Here is a 21,036-nt window from a genome sequence, read left to right on the forward strand (position 1 = left end):
GTGTGCGGTTCCCTCCGCCTGGGTCCCCTTGTGCCTTTAGGCGGGCTCATCAGTGCTTACAATCCTGGGCATTTCTGTCTCCTCTCCTTTCACAGAAGGTGCAGGTGGACATACTTTACTACTTTTTTAAAAAGGTCTCTTCCAGGAAGGGTGAGACGAAAAGCAGTTTGTGATCGTAGATTCCAAAGTAAAATAATGGATTTTCCAATCCATTTGGAGTGATTGGTGTCAAATAAAAATTAAATTTAGGATTTTAAGAACAGCTGCAGCCTTTTAAGCATCTATTTTCAGGGCTAACAGTGACTCATTATTTAACGTGAAAGTGCTGAATAAATGCCTCTTAATACCTCAGTGCCAAGTACAGGGGACAAGTAGAGATGATCCTGATAAAGTTGGCGACTGGAACTTTCTGGAAAGCCACTTTACCTGCCCCCCGCCCCCCCCAAAGCAGTGTGGGTCTGGGAACAAAGTCCCAGCACAGAGGCTCCTGCCTCCTCGGCCTCCGGAGGGAGTCTCTGCAGTACCGTCTGACAAGCTGACGGCAGTGCTCTGAGATTTCTGAGAGTGAGTGAGGGGGACGATAATCTCCTTCGCTGTCCCAGAAACGGGCAGACCGGAGCTTTCCTTTACTGCACTGGATACATGCATGTGCGTGTGTGCACATGCATGTACACGCGTACGAAGTGCCTGCTGCTCTCAAAGGCCTTTGGCCATTTCCCGTGTAGAACTGCAGGGCAGCGACCTCTGCGTGATTCCTGGGCGGAAGCAGAGGCCCCGAGGGGGGGAAGGTCCTGGGGATGGACCCCAGCTGACCAGCGGATCCCACTGCTTGTACTGTCTCGATGCCAGTTTACTTTCACGCAGCATCCCACACGTGATTTCATGTAACACCCTGCGGGTAAACATACGCATGTACCTATCGATGTGTTTGTGTTTTTGGTTAATAGATCAAGTGAAAATGGACCTCAGCACGCTTGGATAGGCTATTAGAAAACGTGCCCCCCCAACACACGCACACATGTTACATGTATGAACTGAAGGGAAACTGAAGCAGGGTACAGGGCGGTAAGGAACCCTGCTCCCCAGGCTCCGCTCCTGCACGGGGCCGGGGCGGGGCCACTCGCGGCACCTCTTTGACACGCAGTGCCCTGTGCCTCCACCGCAGGTGCCACCAAGATTATCCCAGTGGAGGCGGGGCCCCCAGAAACAGGAGCCGCGAACCCCGAGGCCACCTCCGCGGACCTGGCGCCTCGGAGAGGGTACCAGGAGTACGCCATCCAGCAGACGCCGTATGAGCAGCCCATGAAGTCGAGCAGGTACCGTGCCGTTCTGTGTGGCCCGGTGGGGCCGGGCGCCAGTGTGCCCCCAGAGACGGGAGCACAGCACGTCAGGCTGGCAGGGCCTGCTTTGTACGGGTCGTGGGTTCTTTTTTTATTTTATTTTTTTAATGGTTATTGATACTTAGAGAGGAAAGTGTGAGAGTGAGAGAAACAGCTGTGTGAGACTAGAACAAACATGTCAAACTCGCAGCCGGCTGGCTGCATGCCTTAGCCATACGGCCCACCGGCTGCGAGTTTGACATGCTTGGAGTGGAACATCGAACAGCTGCCTCCTGCACGCCCCCTACCGGGGATCGATCCCACAACCTGAGCACGTGCCCTAACCAGCAACCTCCTGGGCATGGGATGACACCTAACCAACTGAGCCACACTGGCCAGGCAAAGACATCGGTTTCTTTTTTAAAAAATATATTTTTATTGATATCAGAGAGGAAGAGAGAGGGAGAAACATCAATGATGAGAGAGAATCATTGATTGGCTGCTTCCTGCACGAACCCCACTGAGGATCAAGCCTGCAACCCAGGCTTGTGCCCTTGACCAAAATCGAACCTGGGACCCTTCAGTTTGCAGGCCGACGCTCCATCCACAGAGCCACACCGGCAGGGCAAGGCCATTGGCTTCTCGACTTAACTGGAGAATCAAGCCCGCTGTGTGGCCAGTCCGCAGCGCAGGGAGGGAGTGTGTGGTCTGCTCAGGCCCCCGGCCCGTCGTCTGTGTGTGGGCCTGCGGGGCAGCACGCTGAGCTCCGCAGAGGTTGTCCCCGGGGTCCCCCCTGTGTCTGGGAGAGGGGAAGGGGGCGTTCTTGCAGAGAGGACAAGCGTGAGTGCCTCTTCGACCTGGGCGGCTCTCGACTCTTCTACTCGAGGCCAGCGCAGCAGAGTGAACACCTGTGCCGTGTCAGGGTCGGCGGGGGGGGGGTGTGAGGGTCTGCGGCTGCCGATGCAGCGTTCGCTCTCCTGTGACCCGAGGCAGGGGTCTCGCCTCCGAGCCCGCGGCACCAGCCGTAAGGGCGTCCAGGGGAGCCTGGCTCAGTGCAGTGGGGGGAGTGGGTGATGAACTACGTGGCGTGTCTGGCGCGTGCGGTGCTCTTACTGCACCGGAACATGCTGCGTGGCTGCTGCGTTCCTCTCCAGCCTCAGTCCACCCTCTTGCGGACGTGAACCACGGCATTTATCGGTGACGTGGTGGCAATGCCCATTCCTTCGGCAAAACTGTAATGGAATTAAATCGGAAGACCATTCTGGTCTCAACACAGGGTGATTTGTAGACCTGAGCTAATTACCTTCATTGTATTTCAAGGTCTGTTGTGAGGGCTTCAACTGAATGCTGGTTCAATTACAGGGAGGTATATTCAATATCTAATTAACGGATCGAGGCTGTTTTTCTACTGTCACACATGATTGTAGTTGCGAAAGGCTTTTGTATGACGATTTTGCTTTATAAAATACAGACACTCTTAGGGCACAGCAGTATGTCCATTAGGTTGCATCAGTTAGGTTCTCATACAAATAGGGTACAGATTTATCATGTAGAAAACTTTGGAAGTCCAGAAGAGCATTTAAAAGAATCATTTGTAATCTCACTACCCTGAGATAAGCACTGTTAACATTTCTAATGTATTTCCTTCCAGCCCGTTTTCAGGCCATCTATTTTATTATTACTTTTAAAATAACAAACATTTATTGGTGTCACTTATAGGCCATATGTTTTATAACACTGAGGTTATATTTTATGAGGAACTTTGTATCTTTTTAATTTTTTATTTATTTTTTGCTTTTTAGAGAGAGAGGAAGGGAGAGGGAGAGAGAGAACCATGGATGTGAGAGTGACACATTGATGGTCTGCCTCCTGCACACCCCTCGTGGGGGGATTGAGCCCACACCCCAGGCATGTGCCCCGATTAGGAATTGGTCCAGTGACCATTCAGCTTCTGCACTACAGAAGGAAACTCTGTGGCGCGTTCCCTCAGCGCCGTGAATCCAGGATTCCTGCCTGCGGAGCTCTCTGCACCAAATCACATGCCGCCTCCTGGATGCCTGTCCTTTGAGAAAGGCCCAAATGAGTTCGCGTCCATTGGCCTCGGGTGCAGGCGGGCCAGCAGCGTTCCCATTTGAGTGTTTTCGTTACACCCGTGAGTTGTACCCTCCAGCGTCTGTGGGCTGCAGTCCATTTACATGTGTTTAAGGACAGGCAGCCTGTGTGGGTCACACTCAGCTGGTCATGGTACACGCAGTGAGCGGCACGTGCCTGGACGCAGACCCCTCTGCTCCACACCTCCCCACCCACCCTCACCCGGGTTAGCGGTATCTCTCTCTCTCCACCTGCTCACATTGCCATCAACACACCCACTGAGGCCCAACCCAGTGCTGACCTGTCTTTCCATCCCGCCCTCCCCCCCCAACAGTGAGCCCCTAGGAGCAAATCCCCTCTTCCCGCTCCTCCGGTCCTGCCGGCTGATGAGTGTGTGCTGTGTGCGTGCGTCACACATCCACGCTCAATCCCGCGTGGTTCCCTTGGAGCCCTCGCCGTCCGGTTCAGGAGAGTCAGAGGCCCCGGCGGTAACGGCGCTGTGTCTGTCCCCAGGCTCGGGCCCACGCAGCTCAAGATCTTCACCTGCGAGTACTGCAACAAGGTGTTCAAGTTCAAGCACTCGCTGCAGGCGCACCTGCGCATCCACACCAACGAGAAGCCCTACACCTGCGCGCACTGCAGCTACGCCAGCGCCATCAAGGCCAACCTCAACGTGCACCTGCGCAAGCACACGGGCGAGAAGTTCTCCTGCGACTGCTGCGCCTTCACCTGCCTGAGCAAGGGCCACCTCAAGGTGCACGTGGAGCGGGTGCACAAGAAGGTCAAGCAGCACTGCCGCTTCTGCAAGAAGAAGTACTCGGACGTCAAGAACCTCATCAAGCACGTGCGCGACGCCCACGACCCGCAGGACCCGCAGGTGCGCGAGGCGCTGGACGGGCTCCGCCTGCTGACCCGGGAGGGCAAGCGGCAGCTGCTCTACGACTGCCACGTCTGCGAGCGCAAGTTCAAGAACGAGCTGGACCGCGACCGCCACATGCTGGTGCACGGGGACCAGTGGCCCTTCGCCTGCGAGCTCTGCGGCCACGGGGCCACCAAGTACCAGGCGCTGGAGCTGCACGTGCGCAAGCACCCCTTCGTCTACGTGTGCGCCCTCTGCCGCCGGACGTTCGTCAGCTCCATCCGCCTGCGCGCCCACATCCGGGAGGCGCACGGGGCCGCGCCCGAGGCCGCCGCCTTCACCAGCTCCATCAACCAGAGCTTCTGCCTGCTGGAGCCCGGCGGGGACATCCAGCCCGAGGCGCTGGGCGGCCGCTTGCCGCTCCCTGAGGAGGGCCTTGCCCCCAAGGAGGATGCGGAGCCCCAGCCGGGGCGGAGGGAGCCGGAGGCCCCGCTGCAGGTGCCGGCGCCGCCCGGGCCCTTAGTGCCCACCCCCCAGGCCGGAAGCACTGCCCCGCCCCCCTGCGAGCTGGGAGCCGCGGGGGTCCCCTCGCAAGGGGCGGTGTCGGATGAGTTGTTGCTGAAAAGCGGTACCTCCTCCGCCGAGGCTCACCCTGCTCCGGGAAGGACCCTGCACCCCCAGCCCGGAGGCTCCGCCCCGTCTCAGGGCGCAGAAGTCACCCCCCTGCTGCCCACGGCCAGAAGCCCTGCCGCCAACCAGGACACCCAGGGCGCCGAGAGCCCCCGGTCCCACGGGCCAGATGCCAACAGGTGTCTCGGGTCAGACCCAGCGGAGGCCGCGGACCTTCCTGTGGTCCCCGGTGAGGAGGCCGAGGCCCTGCGCCCGCCTGACCTCTGTGGCCCCGGCCCCGGCCCCGAGCGCCGGGCGAACATGAACGCGTTCCTGCGGATCCTGGACGGCCTGGCCAAGCGGCGGATGGACCCCGGCCTGTGCGAGAGGATCCGGAAGGTGTACGGGGACCTGGAGTGTGAATACTGCGGTAAGAGAGGCGGCGGGGCGCTGGGGGCCTCCCGCCACCCCCCCACCTCCTCGGGTCACCTCGTGCTCGCTGTGAGCCCGCGTCTCTCCCGAGAGCTGACCCTCCTTTCCAGGGCGATGGTGGCCCCGTGGTGAGGGCCCTGCGGAGGCGGCCAGGTTGACGGGACAGCGAAGTGTGGGCTCAGGCGCGCCCGCAGAGGCCCTGCCCGCCTCTGCCAGGGGGTTACCCAAGGAGGGCTTTGTGCCGGCCCGGGCCGCGGGTCACGTGGGGCTTTCCGTGTGGCCGAGGTCCAGAGGCGCAGGGAGGGCACGGACGTGGCTGCAGCGCTTTGCAGGGAGGCCCCGATAGAACCTTCCAGGCACAGAGCAGGCTCGGCCTCGGCCCGAGAGCTGGCAGGGCAGGAGCAGGAGGTCCAGCTCTGGACCGGGGACCCCGGAGCCCCTGGCGTGCGGAGACCCTTCGAGATATGCGTGCGCATCGTAGCGGTTGGCACCTGCCGTCCTCCTCTCCTGGCTCTGACCTCAGGCGAGAAACGCAGCTCCTTGAATGTTTGCAGGCTCCCACCTGTGAACAGTAAATTCAGACAGAAACGTGGCGGAAAGTGTGGAGGGTCACCCGGACTAGGCGGAGACGGAGATGAATATAGTAGTTCCTAAGTAGTAGTAGTAGTAATTTGAAAAAGAATCAAGTTCAGTCTAAAAGAAACTTCCTTGTTCTCACGTGAACATGTTTTTTTAGGCAAACTTTTTTGGTACCAAGTGCACTTTGACATGCATGTCCGCACCCACACCCGGGAACATCTGTATTATTGCTCCCAGTGTCATTATTCCTCCATCACCAAAAACTGCCTTAAACGCCATGTCATTCAGAAACACAGTAACATCCTGCTGAAGTGCCCCACTGATGGCTGTGACTACTCGACTCCAGATAAATATAAGCTGCAGGCCCACCTTAAAGTGCACACAGAGCTGGTAAGTAGAAGCGGGGGGCAGCCCGTCTCCCCTGGGTGCTCATGGCTTGCTCACCTTCATGCCTATGGAGGTGTCCCCGCTCCGTGTCCATCCAGTGTGTCAGCGTCCACCCTGAACCCAGAGAGGCCTTCTCCCCACGCGGGCTCTCCGCCTCCCCAGAGCCGTCACAGGAGAGCCTCCCTTTGGATGAGAAAAAAAAAAAAGAGAGATTAGAGGGAGTAAACTTGCTTTCTGTGCAAAACGTTCAGCACGGGAGAGTCTGCAGAACAGAAGTGAAGACAGGTCCCTCAGCGATGTGTTAGAAATACTAATGACAGGGGTAACGCAGTCCCCAGAGCTGCCACCGGAAGTTGTGGAGGGATCCACTTCGATGACGCCTTCCCAGTGATGATAAGGCGTTGGCTTCATAGCAAGAGCACAGTGAACCGTGATGATTGCAGTTGTCTAACGGTTGTGTCATTTGTAGGAAGTCGAGAATATCAGTGAAGTAACTTTATTTTCATTTTATTTTTTAACATTTTCTTATTGATTTCAGAGAGGAAGGAAGAGGGAGAGAGAGAAACATCAATGATGAGAGAGAATCATTGATTGGCTGCCTCCTGCACGCCCCACCCTGGGGATCGAGCCATCACCCAGATATGTGCCTGACCAGGAATCAGACCATGACCTCCTGGTTCATAGGCCAATGCTCAATCACTGAGCAAAACCGCCGGGCAAGCAATTTTATTTTTAAGAAAGCGATGTGTTTATTCAGGGTGCGGGTCATACTCACGACGGTAAATTGTTTACTTCTGTGGTGGGGGATTGTGTGACAGCGCATGACGGTTTATTTTTGCGACTGCTCATCTAGCTAGAGAGGCTGACAGTGGGGAGTGGTTTGAGACGGGTGTCGGGGGCACAGCGGCCCAGGTGGGGCTCGTTTCCATGGCAACCTTCCTGTGCCTCAGGCGGCACGAAGTGAGGCTTCGGAGACTGGATGTCATGCCACCATTTCCTGGCACCAGAATCAGTAACACTGGCATGTTGTCACTAAGGGTGAAGTCAGGGTTTCCCAGGTTTTTGGGGAGGGGAGAGCATGCCCTGTGGGGTTAGAAACCTGGGTTCGAGTCCTGTCTCCAGCACTGCACCGGCTATGTGACCTTGGGTGAGTCACTTGTCCTTCCTGAGTCGCCTTCTGTATGAAATAGGTATTAAAAGTACATATCTGTCTTATGCACACACATACACAGGTATATATGCACACATATACACATGTATACACACACGTATTTTTTAAAATGACTTTTCTCACTTCCAGTTGACATTCAATATTATATTAGTTTCAAATATACAGCATAGTGGTTAGACATTTATTTAATTTATGAAGTGATCCCTTAATAAGTCTAATACACACGTACACATCCATTCAACACAACTGCAAACAGCACACACACATGTACACCCATGCAGACGTGTGTTTGTGTGTGTATGTGGATGCCTAGAGTCAGTGGAGGTGAGAATGGAATGCTCGAGATGAGGAACGCGGCTCAGTGCTGGTGTGGCTGGCTGTGTGTCAGCGCTGGCCTGACGCCTGCTTCTCCCTGCTCACGGCCCTGCCTCTTCTCCCTGCTCACGGCCCTGCCTCTTCTCCCTGCTCACGGCCCTGCTTCCTTACAGAGGGGCTGACAGGTTGGCGTTGCTTCAGGTTCTCTTAGCGCCGGGAAACCAGGTGTCGGGAGTCGTTATTGTGACTTTGCCAGAAATGCCTGTGAAGTCAGGAGGGAGGGAGGCCGACACAGAGCAGGATTCTCAGGGAGCCGTGGGGTGTTGCCGTTCATCCCGGGAACCAGACTGCTGCCCCACTCAGCCTCAGGACGACTTACAGGACCGTGCCTCAGTTTACCCATCCTCAGGGAGGGCGGAGTGAGGAAGGACAGGCAGATGCCCGCACAGCCCAGGGTGGAGCGGCATCACAGGCCGGCGCCGTCCCCGCGCTCCTTCCTGTTCCTTTGTTCATTTCGGAACGCGGTGCTCGGGGTGCAGGCTCCTCAGACACGGACTTGGTGCTGATGGGACGAGGAAGCTGGAGGAGGGGCTCACAGTCTGGGCCTGTTTTCCATGCCCGGTGCGTGTGTCGAGGGACTCGGGGTCCCCCCAGCTGTGCTCTGGCCCCTGGATGGGGTAATTGCCTCCCGGCCACATCCCAGGGGTCACAGGCCACAGGGGGTGTCAGGGACCTGCTCTCAGCCCTCCAGCCCCAACGCATGTGCTTTCGGTTTTCTTGATACCTGGCGTTTAAGAAGCTCCTCTCGTCCCCTTTCTGTGGTTGTGCCTCTCCTCCCGACGGCCCTCTCGGTTGGGCACCGGAGGCATGGCGTGGTGCACGGTGAGCTTCGTGGTGGAACGCGGCGGTGCAGGCAGGTGCCAGGGCGGGCGGGCTGCGTGGGGAGGGGCGCTGTCCTGAGGGGGGTGAGTCCTCGCGTCAGCCCGGGGCGTGGTTCTCACTGTGACCCTCGGCGCTGAGGCCAGGCGTGTGGAAAGCCCGCGGACCCTCCCCTTTGATGCAGGACTGGCCTGCTTTCAACACCGATTCCCACGCGTGCAAAGTCAGGACGTCTAAAAGGAGCCCTGCCCCCCATGGACCTGAACCCCGTCTGTTCCCGTTGTGGTCGGGCTCCGGGGTGCTTGGGTTCGTTCCCAGGGGACTCAGCTGTGTCTCAGCTCGGGGCCCACCGAAGGAAGGAAGGTGTGCACCCACTTCACGCGGTTCCCTCCTGGCACCCCCCTCCCGTGAGCAGCTAGCCGGTGTGACGTACCGTCGGGGCTGCCTTGGAGTCAGGAGATGTGGAGCCTGGTCAGGGTCATGGTCGGGGACATGTCTGGACCCCTGTGCAAACATGGGGAAGGGGAGTCTGGAGGGAAGACGCCATTTGTACGGCGAGAGGGGCTTGGGGTTCTGGCAGGCTGGAGTCAGACCCCGCGTCCACGTCTGGGATCTAGGGTGACTGTAGCCTCCCGGAGCCTCACTTTTCTCATCTGTGAAATGGACATGACGCCTCTGTCCTATTCTCGGGGCGGTGAGGGTTAAGTTAGGAAACGGGTAGAATAACCAGGTCAGCCTGGGGCCCGATCCCTTCCCGACCCATTATGGGGCCGCTCTGCCTTAAAAAGGAAAGGGAACAGAACAGAACAGAACAGAAATTAGCAGCATTACCCGCCCACACCAAGGTACGTGTTATTTCTGAGACCTTTGTTTCCGTACGTGTATGTGTCAGTATGTGGACATGTATGTGCGGGGTGGCGAAGGGACATGTGTGAGTCCCTGCCCTGTAAGTGCACCGTTTGTTTGGCGGTAAAGGTGCACTCACGTGAGAACCTCACAGGGTGTGTGCCCGCAGGGCGCCGAGGAGGGAGGGGGCTGCCAGGACCTGCTGGGCGGAGTGCCCGTCTGCGGGGCCTCGTTCCTTTACGTGGAGGAGAAGCTTCCTGAACCTGAGTGACGGGGCACACTGTTCCTTTCCCGGGGCTGCGGGCGTGTGGCCTTTCTTACCGGGTCACAGGCCAGTTTGTCTCTGTGTCGCCCGCGGGCGTGTGCCCACAGAACCGGGCACCCCGGGCCACCAGCGTGTCCCCTGCACAGAGCAGCTTCCTGGCAGCTGCCCGGGCCCGAACCACAGGGGCGCGGCCTGGCAAAGCAGAGCCGCTCCCGGCGAGGGGAGACCCTGGAGCTGAAACCCCGAAGGGAGCCCGATTCCGGCTCCTTCCTAACTGTTCAGTCCGAGCGCTGGCTGTCCCGCCGCCTCCACCCTTTCGCGTGTCCCGCCGTGATGACCGGGCCCGGGTGTTGCTGCTCCTTGCGGGTGGCTCAGCGTCTCCCGCCTTCATCCTCGGGGCAAAGCCGGGCACAGAGCGGCCCCCCGGGCGGGCTGAGGCCACCGAGGGAGGCGGTGCTGTAGCCGCGGCCTCTAATCCCCGACGTCTCCCACCTTAGGTTTCTCAGGGAATTTCCAATAGTTTATAGGTACTTAGGCCAGCCAATACATCCTGCGGCGCAGGGGCTAGACCAAAGCCAGGGCTGACCAGAGTGAGAGCGGGACTCCGAGCACCGGCCCGGGGGCTGCACCGCGCGCCGTGGCCATGGCCTCCGGTTGCCGCCTCCCTCCTCTCAGAGCCGTGTGCTGCTCTGAAGGTCATTTCCCCGGGAACACCAGCTCCAGGGCTGGGCTCTGCTCCCGCCATCACGGTGCAGCCCGCACGCTGCCTCTGCCGGGAGCGCTTTGAACCACCGCGCTTTGTAAGTTTGCTTCGTCAGCCGGGTTTCATCTCCGGTGCGGAGCGGAGGTTTTAATAAAGACATAAATGCGTTCTAAGAGCTCACCCTTCCCCACCGCCCATGTCCTTCCGCCAGTCTTCAAAGGCATCGAGAAATGAGGGGCCCTGATAAGCTCTAAGATAAATTGCTTTCGGACGATCAGAGATTAAAAGGAAAAAAATCAAATAGCAAGGACTCGGGGGAGATCGCCGCCGACTCCTTCAAAGCTTCTGAGAGCCTCCGTCAGCTCAGGACGCGGGCGGGCCAGGCCTCCTCCGGGTGGGCGCGTCCCTCAGATGTCACGGTGACACTGTGTGCGCTCCTGTGTGCACTGCGGAGGCCGAGGTGACCGGGGGGCGGGGGGGGGGGCGGTAGAGGAGGACAGTGACAGGAGCACGCTGAGAAGCCGGGAGCCAGTCGGGGCGAAGTCCTGGGCGCTGGCTGTCTGCACCCCGGACGTCTGGCCTGGCGGGCAGTGCTGGGAACCCGGAGGTGTGAAATGCATCCACACCAGTTGGCTGTTCAGAGGGACTTTGTTTTTTTATGTTTTATTTTTATTTTTGTTAATCCTCACCCGAGGATATTTTTCCATTGATTTTTTTTTTTAGAGAGAGCGGAAGGGAGGGGGAGAAACAGAGACGTCAGCGTGACAGAGACACATCAATTGGTTGCCTCCTGCACGCACCCCAGCCAGGGCCGCTGGGGAACCTGCAACCAAGGCACGTGCCCTTGACCGGACTCGAACCCGGGACCCTTCAGTTCGCGGGCCGATGTTGTGGCCACTGAGCCAAACTGGCCAGGGCTGTTTTTGTCTTTAAATACAAAGTACCCTTTTCTTAAGTGTGCTCTGGGGAGCACCAGCCTCCTGGGACGTCCTGCGAGTCCACCAGGCCGTCTGGAGGTGCGCTCAGCTCATTCAGACCCCCCAGGGGCTCCCCAGGGCCCGAGGGTCTGTGCTCTGAGGCTGAGCTGCGGGAATACAGCCACGGCCCCCGCAGCAGCCTTGGCCGCGTTCCTCTAGCACTCGCTGGGCTGAGCTCTGTGTGTGCCCTTTGGACACACTTTACTTCAGAGCAGTTTTAGGTTCAAAATGAGCAGAACGTACACATTCCCCGTGTGCCCCTCCCCCACACGCCCTGCCCACCCGGGACGAGCCCCACTGGGTCCGCAGTGTGGGTTCCTTCGTGCACCGTCGGGTTTGCTGTGCTCACGTTCTGTTGAGGTTTGCGTCTGTGTTCATGGGCGATACTGGCCGGTGGTTTTCTCTTCTTGTAACGTCTTTGGTTTGGCGTTAGGGTTAGCCGGTGAGGCGGCGGCCGTGCCTGGGGAGGGCCTCACTGCAGCCCGGGCGGGAGGCGGCTCTGGGTGGGAGGAGCCCAGCTGGGCATCCGCACACTCGGTTCCGACGCGGGCTCTTCCTGGGAGCCCTGGGCCTCAGTCTCTTCATCTGTACCATGAGCACAGTAACGGCCGTCCATGGAGAGCCTCCTAAACTCTGTTCTCTGACCCCCGGGCACGCCGTGCCCTGAGCGCTGGGGACGCGATGTGCGCTGGCCGGTGTGGAGACTCCAGGCCGAGCCCTGCCCTGCAGCCTGGCCACCTCTGCAGGACGGCCACCTCTCACGGAGCCCGTCCCTCCCTCTGCCACGGGGTGGCCACGTTCCCCTGCCCCCTGGAGCTGGCCAGCCGTGTGGGCAGATGTGAGCAGGTGCAGGCCGTGCGGGGCAGGTGCGGGCCGCACGCGCGGTCCTGGACAGGCGTACTGCGCATCCAGCTCCCGTGGTGGTCGCGGCGGTGGTGGGCGGTGACCTTTCCGCAGAGCCCGGGTGAAGCCAGACGGTCATTGACTGCGCTCTCTCTCTGTTAAGGACAAAAGGAGCTACTCTTGTCCTGTGTGTGAGAAGTCTTTCTCGGAAGATCGGTTGATCAAGTCGCACATCAAGACGAACCACCCGGGTAAGGCGATGCCGCTTGGAGTGGGAGATCGATGTGAAGACGCTCACACTCCTTTCCGAGCAGCGATACCCAGCGGCCGCACCACACGGAGCAAGGAGGGGGGACGAGAGGAGTGCGCGGAGGGAAACCGTCTCTTTATTTAGAGCTGGGAGCGTAGAGCATTATCGGCCTCATTATCCTCTTCTCTCCCCGCGGCCGCATGAGTCCCCTCCCCCTCTCTGACATGAACTTCGAATGCCTTGACGTGGGTCCCCTCGGGTGCACCTGAGGAGCTTCCACTCTGGAGCCTGGCCTGCCCAGCGTGGCGGTCTATGAGGGTGTGGGCTTCCGCCCTGGCCCAGGCGCCTCCGCGAGTTGGAGTGACCGTCACCTTTGGTCAGTTCCACGCCACTCAGATGCGGGAAGGCGAGGCCTGGGCCTTCGTACCTTGTCACTTCCGTCCTCACCGCCTGCGATTCATCTCCGTTCTGTCCGATTCATTCCTGTTAATTTTTTTAATTTTTTAAAAATACGTTTTTATTTATTTTAGAGCGAGAGGAAGGGAGAGGGATAGAGAGAGAAACATCGATGAGAGAGAAACATCATCGGTTGGCTGCCTCCTGCACGCCCCCTCCTGGGGATTGAGCCCTGACGGGGAATTGGACGGCAACCTCCTGGTTCACCGGTTGATGCTCGGTGCCACTGACCCGCACCAGCCAGGCAATTCCTGTTAGGTTCCTTTTTAGGTTCCTCTCAGGGCTCCTCCTGGGGAGGCTTGGTGGCCCAGGTGTGGGGCAGCCCCCCCACCCCCACCGCGTGTCCCCATCACATGCGCACACCCCTGTGCCCTAGTCATTGGCACTGTCCCTGGACCTCCTCCGGGAGGGCTCCCAGGTACCCGCAGCGGAGTCCTCAGTTACCAACATATCGTCACACTTGTTTCCTGTGTCAGCCCCCCAGCTTGGTTTTTCCCGGAATATTAAAGCACATCCCAGACATCATGTCGCTTCCCCACAAACAAAGCTTTCGGATGCATCTCTAATGAGGGTTTGGTCCACACCGCTGGGCCGCCACGGAAACAAGCAGCATCACACTCAGCCCTCTTCCACCTCGAACCAGGCCACTTCCCATTCCCCCAAGTGACACGGGTGGTGTCTTTTACAGTCGGCGTGTTTGAGGCGAGACCCACGCCTTGCTCTCGGGGTGTCACTGAGGTGTCGTGTCTCTCACAGGACACCCTGCCCCCTGCTTGTTTCCCCGTGACATGGTTTTGTCGGGGGAACTGGGTCGCTTTTCCTGCGGACAGTGTCACATTCCGCATTGATCCGATGTCCTTTCTCATCCCTCCCACGTCACGCACGTGGGCATTTGGATTGGGGACCTGGTTAGATTCTGGGGTCACGGTTTAGGCAAAGCTCCTCTCCTGACCCCGCGAGGCACGCCCCGGCCGGCCCCCTCTGTGCTGCCGGGCCCGCCCCGTGGGCTCGGGTGCCGCGGCGAGGGTCCCGGCGGCGGTGGTGACGCCCGCCTTCCTTGCAGAGGTCTCCATGAGCACCATCTCCGAGGTGCTGGGCAGGCGGGTGCAGCTGAAGGGGCTGATCGGAAAGAGGGCCATGAAGTGCCCGTACTGCGACTTCTACTTCATGAAGAACGGCTCCGACCTGCAGCGCCACATCTGGGCTCACGAGGGTGAGTGTCCGCCGTGCCGCGGGGCGGGGGCACGCTTCCATCGGGAGCGAGTCTGGGCGGCCACGCCTCCGGGTCTCTGCCGGTGGAACTCCCCTCGCACACGGAGAAGCGTGTCCATCCATCCCTTCGACCAGGGGCTCAGCTGCGTATTTAGTTGCAGTTGCGGTGGTGAGTGGTGTGTGGCTCTTCATAGCTCTCCTTACAGACCTCGCCAGGAGGCCCTGCCCTGCAGCAAGGCCCCCTCAGTCACAGCAGTACCGCCGGTGCCCACAAGGGTGCGCCGTGCTGGCGCTGCTGAGCAGTGTTGGTGGTCTGACCTCAGAGCCCTCTGTTCCCACCCACGGGGAGGATCCCACGGTGGAAGAGTTGGGTGCAGATGAAGCTCTAGGAGGAGGAATGGAGATGTCAGAAGAAGGGGAGGGAGAGAGAAACATCAATGATGAGAGAGAATCATGATCCGCTGCCCCCTGCACACTCCGCACAGGGGATCGAGCCCACAACCCAGGCCTGTGCCCTGACCGGGAATTGAACCGTGGCCTCCTGGTTCATAGGTCGATGCTCAACCACTGCGCCACGCCGACCGGGCCCCATTGGTTTTTACGAAGGCCCTTGGTGGTTTAATTTTGTTCAGTTTAAGGCATTTGAGTGGATTTGATGACCATCTGGTGGATGAGCTGCTCAGGGCGTGCCCTCCAGGGCTGTGGGGAGAGGTGTGGACAGCGCCCTGCAGTGGCCTGAGCCGCACAGCGGGCTGAGCGCTGCGGGGCTTGGGCACAGAGTCAGGGAAGCGGGGGATGTGCTGGAGGAGGCGGGAGGAGGAGCCGAGGGGAGGCCTGGGAGGCTCAGGAGGAGAGGGCGGCCCAGTCAGGGGGCGCAGCCGGGAGGAGCGGGGGTGGAACGTGTGCGGCGTGTTTAGGGCAAGCACTGTGCTGCTTTGTTCAGGAGGGGGTGGGCACACACACACACAGAAGTACACGCGTGGGCACAGATGTCCTGCCTCTCCTCGGCAGGCGTGAAACCCTTCAAGTGCTCTCTGTGTGAGTACGCGACGCGCAGCAAGAGCAACCTCAAGGCTCACATGAACCGTCACAGCACGGAGAAGACCCACCTCTGTGACATGTGCGGCAAGAAATTCAAATCCAAGGGGACGCTGAAAAGCCACAAGCTCCTGCACACCGCAGACGGTGAGTACGGGCCGCCCTCCCGTGCGGCGTGCGGCTGCACCCCGAGTCCAGCGGGAACTGGGGTGTCGGGGCAGGTGTGGAATTTTTGTTCTGAGAGGCAGCAGCCACGGCCCCAGGTTCAGTCAGTGCTAGAGCCGCTGGATTGTGCGTGTGTGTGTGTGTGTGTGTGTGTGTGTGCATGCGTGCGCAGTGTGGGAGAGCATGGAAGGGTTCAGGGAATGGGACATTCTCGGAGGCCTCGGCCTTTGGCTCTGCAGCTGCAATCCTCTTCAACCCTCCATCCCCCCGAGCCTGCGACCCTCGGGGCGTCCCTGATTGCCCCGTCTGGTGTTCCCACCGGGGACGCTTTTCATCCAAGCCCATCGGGTTTTCACATTCCATCCGCAGCGGGGCTGAGTCTAAAATACACATTCTGTCGGGCAGCCTTGACCTTGATAACGTGTGAAGTGGATTTCTAATTTCATTCATTCGTTAAGAGCCATTGACTGAGTTCTTACTACGCGCCGGGGGCTGTGAAGGTCGGTCCTGGGGGCACAGGCTGATAAGGAGCGGTTCCTGCCTCAGGGAGGTGATTGCCAGTGAGGAGAGCATGCGCCTTGGACGAGGCAGGCGCTGCGATGGGAGGAGAGGGAGGGAGCGCTGGGAGGCCGCGTGAGTCCGGTGGGCGTGAGTCCGGTGGGTGGGAGGGCGGTGGGCCTGGGTCACAGTGGCCGGAAGATCATCCGAGGGGCTGGATAGAGCAAGGAAGGCGAATTGTAGGAAGACGGGCAACTGAACCTGAAAGGCCTTCAACATTTAGTCTTTTCCTTTCCGTCCCGTGAGGGAGTCGTGAACACTCTGTAACAGACTAACAAGCTGTGTTTGTAAGCGTGTTGTTACTTAGCATAATCACCTGTGAGAGTGGGGGTTTATGGTAAGTATCCAAGTGATTGCAGTAAGGATTTTTTATTTCAGGACTTAGAGGGGAGGTAGCCATTGGATCCTACCGTTAAGGGCCTTCTGGGGGCCCCTTCCCCCCGTGGGAGCTTTCGTGGGATCCTGGGCAGGACGTGGGTTGGGCTTCGGGGACTCGGTGGGAAAGACGGAATGCTTACTGGGGTTTGTCAGATTAAGGACCAGGGCTTGCCTGAGGCGGAGGAGGGCTGGAGCCAGAGCTGTTCCAACGTGAGCCAGGCACTGGGGGAAGACCCACAATCAGAACATTAAAAAACAGCGACAGCGACAGTGAAGCAGCCGGATCCCGTGTTGGCAGCAGCACGTCACGTGACCGCCTGTGCATTCCACATCTGTGGGAGCAGGAGGCCTTACTAATGCACCTAATGCTTGGTGTGTGAGCGTGACACCTCGCCGTCTCCGAGCCTCATGCTGGGAGTCCGGGAGGCGGTGTAGGGGACAGAGGTCCGATGCGCTCTCCCCGGCCGGGCTCGGAGCCGACCCCTTCCCCCAGGCTGCCTGCACCTTCTCCCCCAGGTGCTCACTGGAGACCTCGCTCCCCGCCTTCCGGCCTCTGCTCCAGGGTCCCATCTCGGGACCCCTTCCCTGGAGACTGTGTGTTACCGAGCCGCACCCCCTCCCCCAGGTCAGCTCGGCTCCCCGTGTTCTTCGCGTCCCTCCGTGGCTCACCTTCCCCTCGGGGGGCTGCACGTTCCTTCATCATCTCGGTCTCCGCCACCGAACCTCCCCGCTCCCCGCTGCTGCTCCCCAGGCCTTCCTCTGGCGGGCAGCGTGCGTCCCTTCCCGGCGGGTTTCTGCGTCTTCCGCTGCGCGGTGAGCCCCTCGCAAGCAGGGGTTGTTGACTCTGTTTTGCAATCCCCCGGCGCCTCACACTGTGTCTTACGTGTGGGGGGTTTGTTGGTGGAATTTTTTTGACTAAATGAGTGGAAAGAAGCAGCAACAACGTCAGGTGCTGCACAGGGGGGCGGGGACACCGCAGCCCTGGACACCTGGCCGTGACCCCCGTCGCTTCTCCCAGGCCTGTTAAGTCAAATGCTCGCGGATTCGATGTTTTCCATACGGGCGAGGAGCTCGCTATTAAGCGGGTCTTTTGATGCAGCGGAAAGGAATTCGGCAGTTACCCGTCCTTGACCTGCTTGTGAGTGTAATTGCTCACATTTACCGGCGCCCTTAGAGTGACCGATCCCTGCTTATTCCTTCCTGCTTCCCCGAGGAGCTCAGCACGGGCCTGTGAGGGCTGGTCAGCTGGGGCAAGGCTCCACTTAAACGGGTTTGCCCGCCCACATGCACAGAGACACCGATCGGCGAAGGGCCCGAGGAGACCCTTTGCATGCGAGCATTCACCGAAAAAAACCGTGCTGTGCCACGTCCCCCTGACTTCAAAGAGAGCGCAGACGTGGTGTGTGCGCGTGTTTGTGCATGATTCTGCTCACCTGTGGCAGGTGGGGGCGGGGATGCTGCACATGGTGCCTTTATGGTGAGTACTCAGCCAGTGCCTCTGCATCCCCGCTCCAGCCCAGCCGCCCTCCCACGCCGGAGTTTAGGGGAGTTCTGGTAGAACTTGCCAAGAGGCGGTATCGGGCGTCAAGCACCCTCACCTGTGGGGGGCCAGCGGGCCGCCTTGTGTCTGCGCCCCTCCCTGCCGGCTCCCCCGGGACCCTGAACTCCCGATGACGGGCGTCCGGGCCTGGCGCCTCTCACCTGCCCTCCCTTCTCCCCAGGGAAGCAGTTCAAGTGCACGGTGTGTGACTACACGGCGGCCCAGAAGCCCCAGCTGCTGCGGCACATGGAGCAGCACGCCTCCTTCAAGGTAAGAAGCCCGCGCGCGCAGGCGACGCCGCTGCAAATGCACGGCCTTTCCGAAGGGGGGGCCCCAGGGCTCACGGCGGAAGGAGCTGGGCCTTGGGCTCGGTTCGGGAGGGTGGCATCCTCTGTCCTTTGCCAACGGAGGCCAGGAGGCGTGTGCAGGAGGGGGCCCGCCGGGAGACACTGCAGGGATTGAGAGGAAGGAATGGGCGTTGGGGACAAGTACGTGCGCCCTCAGGTCCTGGATTCCTTAGTGAATCCGATCCGACAGGAGTGCGGATGCCCATCCGCCTGGTGCGGAGCTGGAGATGGTGCCCAGGCGTGCCCAGCACGCAAAGGGGCCGGGAGAGGGCGCCTCCCTGTGCTTCCGTCCCTGTTCTCCCGTCCCTCTGATGGACGCGCCTTTAATGTAGGTGCCAGTATTCACGTGGCCGTTGCTTCTGGTTCACTTGTTGACAACTGCTCTACTCCATCGAATTTGCCTCATAAAGAATTGGGCCCGGCGCGGGGCAACCTGACCCTCAGCATGGCTGCTGCTGCTGCTGCTGGTGTACGGACGTGGGCATGGGAGAGGGATGTCTGAGGTGCCTGGTGGAGCTGTGCCCGCTGGCAGTGAGACCGGCCCGACGGAGAGCCCCAAGTCCCCCCTTGGCCCCTCTCCTCCTCCAGTTACGTTAGCCCAGGCCGTGGCTCAGATAGCGGGACTGACAAGCAGGATGAGTGGGTTCCTGCCCTCCGCCCTCCCCCAAACTGGTAACACTCTCCCATGCCTCGGCCACCCCCTGTCTCAGTTCCCATCACCGCTGTGAAAAATCACCCCAACTTACCCCCCACCCGTGGGATCGCTGACTGTGCCTGCAGAAAGCGGGTGCCCAGGAAATGTTCACGTGACTTCCTCCTGGCCGCCCGCTCAGGAAGGGAGGAAGGGAGGAGGAGGGTCACCGAGGCAGCCGGCTGCTCCCGTCGCCCGGAGGCTAGGAGGATCCCGCCACCTGGAGCGCGGCCCGCCCTCAGGGAGGTCTCCATGCCGCCGGCTCACGGGCAGCACAGGGAGGCGGATGGTGGGGCCCTCGGGCTGTGTCCTTGGGAGAAGGGACAGCGGGCAGCTCTGTGTGAGCCCTTCCTTCTCTGACCTCACACGTCCTGGCCCTGGGGTCACTGTGTCTTGCCTCCAGCCCTGCCCCCTGCGACCTGGTGGCCTCTAACCTCCCTGCAGCGTGGGGCCCGGCGCGTCTCCTGTCACTCTGTAGAGGGCGCACAGTCCGTGCTCGCCAAGGGCTGGCACTCCATCGCGGATGTTAGCTTGTCCGCACTCCACCTGCTGTCTTCCTTTCTGCTCGTGAGAAGGGGGTCCTGCCTGCAGTGCCGTCCCCTTTAGGGGCCTTAGTGAGACTCGGTGCCCGGGACATGCCTGTGTGCTCGAGGGTGGGACACAGCTCCCCTCACCTGCCTGGCACATCCTGGGAGACGTGGCTGGCCGCACGGATGTGCCGCTCACCACAGAGCCTCTCCCGAGGCCCATTCCCGCAGGGAGCTCTGCATGAATTCACCTTTGCCCCCGGCGTGAGTGTCTCCTGCCCGGTGTGCCCAGCGCTTCGGGCCTGCCCTGCTCTCAGAGTGGTTCCCTGGACGAGGGCCCGGCCCGGCCCGTCTTTCCCTCCGCGTCCTGCTTCCCACCGTTGTCTGCCTCCTGCTGAGACGCGTCCCAGGGCCCAGCGCCGGGCGGTGTGCACTTGGTCTGTGGTCTGGGAGGCTCCAAGTGCACCGGGAGGGTCTGAGTTCTGGAAAGCAAGTCAGAAACTTGGTGTGTGGCTGTGCACGTCTGACACACGCATGCACACACACACACACACACACACACACACACACACACACTCAGTCTGAAGTCAGCAGTTTTCTAAATCTGTCCATTTTGGAAACTGCTCAGCGAGATGTACTGCTGACCTTGCTTCTTACCGCGGACTTCGCGCTGAAACAGGCCTGGCTTGTGAGACCCCTGTCCTGACCCTCCGTCTGCCCGCGTGCCCGGGCCGGGCCTGGCCTCTCTCCCAGGCCAGGGCCTTGTGGGGAGGCGAGCTCGTTCTCTCGAAAGGGAAACCAGGCAGGCCGCCTGGAAGGCACTGCGACGTGGCATTTCGGTGCGATGTGTGTTTACCACCAGCCGATCCTCGGTGAGCAAGGCATTGCCGCTGTCAGGTTACAGTGTGCTCGACTCGAGTGCTTTCACCAACGCCTGAGGGGACGTGCTCGGGGTGAGTGGTGTTGCTGGGGTTCTGTCCTGGTCTCCGTCCGACGGAGCTGGTCTCCCTCCAGGACGGCCTCTCCCGGCCGCAGAGGGGCACGGGGCACGCGAGCCCGCAGCCGCTGTCTAGTTACCCATCGCAGGCGAAACCCTGAGCAAATGCCGCTGAGGTTGAGCTCAGCAGCCGGAACCTGTCCCAGGGTCAGCGGCGTCCCTGAGCCCCGGGCGGGGGCGTGGGCAGGAGAGGGCCGGCGTTGGGTCTGCTTTCAGCTCTCAGCTGGGACAGAGGTGAGGGGTTTGAGGCCACAGTTCCCCTCTCTCCCCGAAGCTTGTGTAGTTGGAGGAGAAAGAAGGGCCTGGCAGGGCCGGCGGGTTATTAAATTGTTAGAACTGAGGCGTCTCTGCTGAAACCCTGATGCCGCCCTCCGCTTCCTTGTGTGTGAGGGTTTTTTTAAGCACTTCTGGAAAAAAAAAAAAAAAAGAAGAAAATTGGATCGACTTATGTTAAATTAAAATCCTGCCTGTCTAATAACTCGCGCTATCGTCCCTGGAAATACTGCATTTTTGACAGCACAAGTGATTACAAAAAATCAATGATGGGAGGACGCGGAAGAGCCCCTAAGCTCCAGCGCCAGCTGCAGTTAGCGTGGATTGAC

General features: G+C 59.9%; 1 protein-coding gene across 1 annotated transcript in view; it reads left to right on the forward strand.

Moving 5' to 3' along the window:
* Positions 1 to 21,036, forward strand: part of ZFAT (zinc finger and AT-hook domain containing) — a 53,722-nt gene that overhangs the window by 23,241 nt on the left and 9,445 nt on the right. Inside the window, exons 5-11 of the mRNA XM_054708656.1 lie at positions 1,166 to 1,316; positions 3,924 to 5,308; positions 6,047 to 6,279; positions 12,439 to 12,526; positions 14,045 to 14,194; positions 15,205 to 15,378; positions 18,054 to 18,142. Of these exons, the coding sequence (XP_054564631.1) occupies positions 1,166 to 1,316; positions 3,924 to 5,308; positions 6,047 to 6,279; positions 12,439 to 12,526; positions 14,045 to 14,194; positions 15,205 to 15,378; positions 18,054 to 18,142 (2,270 nt within the window). The remainder of the gene's footprint in view (positions 1 to 1,165; positions 1,317 to 3,923; positions 5,309 to 6,046; positions 6,280 to 12,438; positions 12,527 to 14,044; positions 14,195 to 15,204; positions 15,379 to 18,053; positions 18,143 to 21,036) is intronic.

Source organism: Eptesicus fuscus, chromosome 19 (genome assembly GCF_027574615.1).
Source record: "Eptesicus fuscus isolate TK198812 chromosome 19, DD_ASM_mEF_20220401, whole genome shotgun sequence".
NCBI lineage: Eukaryota > Metazoa > Chordata > Mammalia > Chiroptera > Vespertilionidae > Eptesicus > Eptesicus fuscus.